Here is a 4,228-nt window from a genome sequence, read left to right as displayed (position 1 = left end):
CGGTATGGGCGTATCGGGCGTATCAATATTTTGAACCTTGGTCTTTAGTATTAACATTTTTCAGTTGATCAGGCGACTCACTGGCTTGCTCGCGAGAATCTATACTGCTAGAAAGACATGGTATTTGAAGAGTTTTGACCAATCAAATCCTTTGGTGAATTTTGATGCATACCATCTAATTGGGTGGTTATTTTATAATACTAGTTGAATGATTAAGTATGTGTTGGGTATATCTTTTATTTTTTAAATAAATATTTATACTTAATTTGTCTTCAAAACCGAAAAAAATATTTAAAAACTGTTCATTAACAAATAGGTGTCATTAGACACTACATCAACGGAACAATGAATAAATACTCAACCGTTGGGGAAAGCTTATCCCCCAATAATAGTGCACAGATACATCAAAACCCAATTATACATAAAAATGAAGAAAAATGACAATTTGATGACGAGAGGAAGACATTTTGATAAATACTAGATATCATATATTTTTGTTATTATAGCGCAACCTTTTGAAATATCAAATTTACATTTGACCAATTTCAAATTTACTTTCCTTTTCGAAAAGAAATCCAATAAAAAATAGTCATCAAGGACGATGATGATGAAATCGGAGTCAATATAGATGACACAGTTTACAAATAGCCTGAGTAGAAATGCAAATGGCCTAAGATATCAAAAATAATAAAAACTTCATGGACGTTTTTACAATTTTTACTTTTTCCCTGATCACATAAGTGAAAACAGATGAAAAGATACCATCATGCCTCAGTGCCGCGATGAGCCCTTTTCCCTTCATTGAATCGGACGGCGCGTTATCCGTGACTACTCGAGAATCTCGACGTTTGTGCTGTGGAGTTGTAGAGTTCAGGCCGGTGAATAGAGGCTAGAGAGCGTGTAACGGCGCTAACGGCGAGTCGTCTTACTGAGGTGATTGTAAAAAAATTTTCTGGCCTCAGAAATTCCAAAACGGAAAGGCACTCACCAGTCACCGGAACCAGAAGAAATGAAAGGTAAAAAGACACCACAAGCAGACAAAAACCTCAGACAGCCTTTCCCATCCAATATATATTTTCTTCTCTTTTTATTTTTTTATTTTTTTTCCTTTTCGGATTCTTTCTCTTTCCAGTTCCACACTGCACGATTTACCTGTTCTCTTTTTATTCTACTTTATTTTATCACCTGCTCATATATATATATATATATATATATATATATATATATATTTTTTTTTTTTTTTTCTTCAACAATTTGAAAATAGTATTAAAACAACATTGCAGTTTCTCCATCGCTTGTTACTGTTTCCTTTTCAAGAGCCTGGATTTATCCAGACCCCCGATCTTGGTGTGATTGATGGTCTCTCTGTCTCTCTCGAGAGTTAGGAGAGAGGTTTCTGCGAAGTGTTCTCTCCTCTTTTTCGAGCTTTTGGATTTTCTTGTGAAGTGTTCTTCGTAAAGATTCCTTGAAGCAAGAGGAGCTGAACCGACTTGCAGAGCAACGGATTTCTCTTGAATCTCTCTTGAATATCCGGTTCCTTGCCTAGGCCTAAAGCGAAAGCGATACTCCTACTGAGACTAGAGAAGAAAAGTTTTTTTCACTGCGAAAAGCGTCTTCCTCGTGGAATCTCGTAAAGATTTTCTATCAAAGTAGATTCTACTGTATCATCAGCCGTGCTTCTCTCCGATTTCCATGTAGTTTTTCTGCTTTTATGCTTCCTTTCTATACATTTTTATATCAAGTGCATTACTGAGGTGGCTCGTCTCTGGTTTCCGGTACTATAGCTAGTGCAAAGGCAGAGAAATCTAGTGGCTCTAGAATCATATTGAGGGATTCACAAGGCATATATTAAGAAAACCTCTGAACTTGGGAAATCCATTACAAACGATTTGCAATGGAATTCCTCTCATTTTCATCCGCGCTTACCTGTTTTGTCGTTCTAACTTCTCTTCTTTCTGAATCCACCGCTGTAACCCCGTCGGATTCTGAGAGCGGTCCCCAGCAACCTCTGAAACCCGGTGACTTCTCCACAACAAACACTGTTCCCGCCTTTCCCGTCCAAACACAAGCGCAGATATGCCATCTTGACCTCTCTGACGAGCTCTTCGGCGGTGTCAGTGAAGCATGCGGTCACAACCTTGACCGTAGCCGCTGTTGTCCGGTTCTCGCAGCTTGGCTCTTCGCAGCGCATGCTAGGTCAGCACTTCAGGTTTCGGCGGCCGCGCCGACTTCATCAGATGGTCCAATGATGCCCGACGATTCACAGAAGTGCGTTAACTCACTCCAGAGCTCGCTCCAGAATCGTAACATTCACATTCCTCAGCCGAATTCAACGTGCGACGCGATTCTTTGTTTCTGTGGAATTCGGCTCCATCAGATCAGCTCACTAAGCTGCCCCGCCGCGTTTAACGTTACTTCCTACCGGAACGCGACACCGACGGCTGCCGTAAAGAATTTGGAACAGAATTGCCGGAATTCGTCATATGCCGGCTGCACTAAGTGCCTCGGCGCCCTCGAAAAGGTGAATTCTTAATTCTTTATCTTCCAAGCATAGCTTTAGGAAAACATCTTTCTTTTGAACTCAAAATTATCTAACAAATTTTCGAAAATGGCGATTTGGTTGACAAGGCGAGGGATGACTTGCGCTTTCTTGAATAGACGAATGGTCTGATAGAATGATAGGGTTGGCGTGAGATTTCCACTCATTTTAAAATATTCTATTTACTAAAGTAAAACTTTGACGAATTTAAGGGTACTTCCGGCAAAATGTTATCTGGTGGCGGTTCTTTTTTCGTGGTTTCGTAAAACATGAGAGTGACTCTCACCTTTTTAGAGAACAAATGGAAGTGGTTCTGGTAACCCGTCGAAAATGACCCATGGAAAGAAAGCATTTGCTATTATTTGAAAGAATGGCAACCGGGTTTCATGGATGATGTTTTGCCATTCTTCTGTAGTTTCCAATTCCCATTGCTAACGTGCGCTGTCACCACTGCTATAGGGAAATTGTTTCCGACTTTCTGTGTAGAGGCTTAGAGCATATGATGTATAATGACGAGAATGCCCTTAGTGTATTTCTTTTGTTTGTTGCGTACAAATTGTACAATTCCAGCTCAAGGGAGATGGGAAGAACGGAACGGGAGAAAACAGCGACCGAGTGAGCAAGATGCTCGGTAGGGATTGCCAACTGATGGGGCTGACGTGGCTACTGGCGAGGAACAAAACGGCGTATATCCCAACGGTGTCAGCAGTGCTACGTGCGATCCTGTACAGTGCGCACCCTCCACACCAGTCAACGTGCAGTCCAGATCAGGAGAACATGCCGTTGGCCGTTGATTCCCTCCAGTTCGGGAGACTGGATTCTTCTCCGGCTACTGCTGTTGTTCTTGATCGTCATATCGTACGGTTACCGGCTCTGTCTCTCGTAGCCCTGGCGGTCAGTTCCTTGGCGTTGGCCTTCGTCGTGTAAAAATCAGCATCTCTTTCTCTCTGCAAATTCTGTCGGTCACGTGAAGCTACAAGACAACCGGGGACATGGTAATGGGGGCCCTTTTCGTCTTTTTGCTACCCACTGTATATTACAGGCAGCTCGTTTTCAGATCTATTTTTGACATCTAGCGTGTGTGTGTGAGTCATCAGTCACCCGGTCTGTCATTTTAGCTTTATCTTTCTTATCTGATCAACACCATAAAAGAAAAGAAAAGAAAAGAAAAGAAAAGAAAAAAGGTACTGCTTATAGGCTTTGTATATCTCTCTATCTATGACCTTTTGCACAGTGCAGCGACTTGACAGTGTTATTCAGCTTCTCGTTCATCTCCATTGTTTGTTTGCTGAGCCTGCTGTAATATTTTGTTGATGTGAGGCCTATACGAACTTTGCAGAGTCACAGTCGCAGATCTGCTCTGCATCTCCTTCGAAAAATGTTTGTCTCTCTGGGTTTTGTTTACCTGGATTCTGAATTCGATGAGCTTTCCTTTTTTTTTTTTTGTCAAATTCGATGTTCTTAACTTACCATATATAATTGCAATACTATAATAGCGTATGTGGGTAAAATAAGGACTCCAGCTACTCTTCTTGACTGGATCATGAGGTGGAGCTTGTTTGTTTGGGCTGAATAATTTAGCTTTTTTGCTTTTGGTGGTGTCAGGACTTGGGAGTTGTAATTTGGATTATTAATTTTGGCAAGTGTTTTTATAGGGTTGGTTTTCCTTTTGAGACAGACCTGAGAGCA

General features: G+C 41.2%; 1 protein-coding gene across 1 annotated transcript; it reads left to right on the top strand.

The window, feature by feature from the left end:
• Positions 1–497: 497 nt before the first annotated feature.
• Positions 498–3,990, top strand: LOC148875671 (putative GPI-anchored protein At4g28100). The gene is made up of 2 exons (XM_088965023.1): positions 498–2,521; positions 3,110–3,990. Exons 1-2 carry the CDS (start codon positions 1,895–1,897, stop codon positions 3,464–3,466), a joined length of 984 nt encoding a protein of 327 aa, XP_088821149.1. The 5' UTR covers positions 498–1,894; the 3' UTR covers positions 3,467–3,990.
• Positions 3,991–4,228: the final 238 nt, after the last annotated feature.

This window comes from Nelumbo lutea, chromosome 1, assembly GCF_056320005.1.
Source record: "Nelumbo lutea isolate HS-2025 chromosome 1, American lotus-T2T, whole genome shotgun sequence".
NCBI lineage: Eukaryota > Viridiplantae > Streptophyta > Magnoliopsida > Proteales > Nelumbonaceae > Nelumbo > Nelumbo lutea.
Note: the sequence above shows the minus strand (reverse complement) of the source record. Positions and strands in the feature narration are given on the sequence as shown.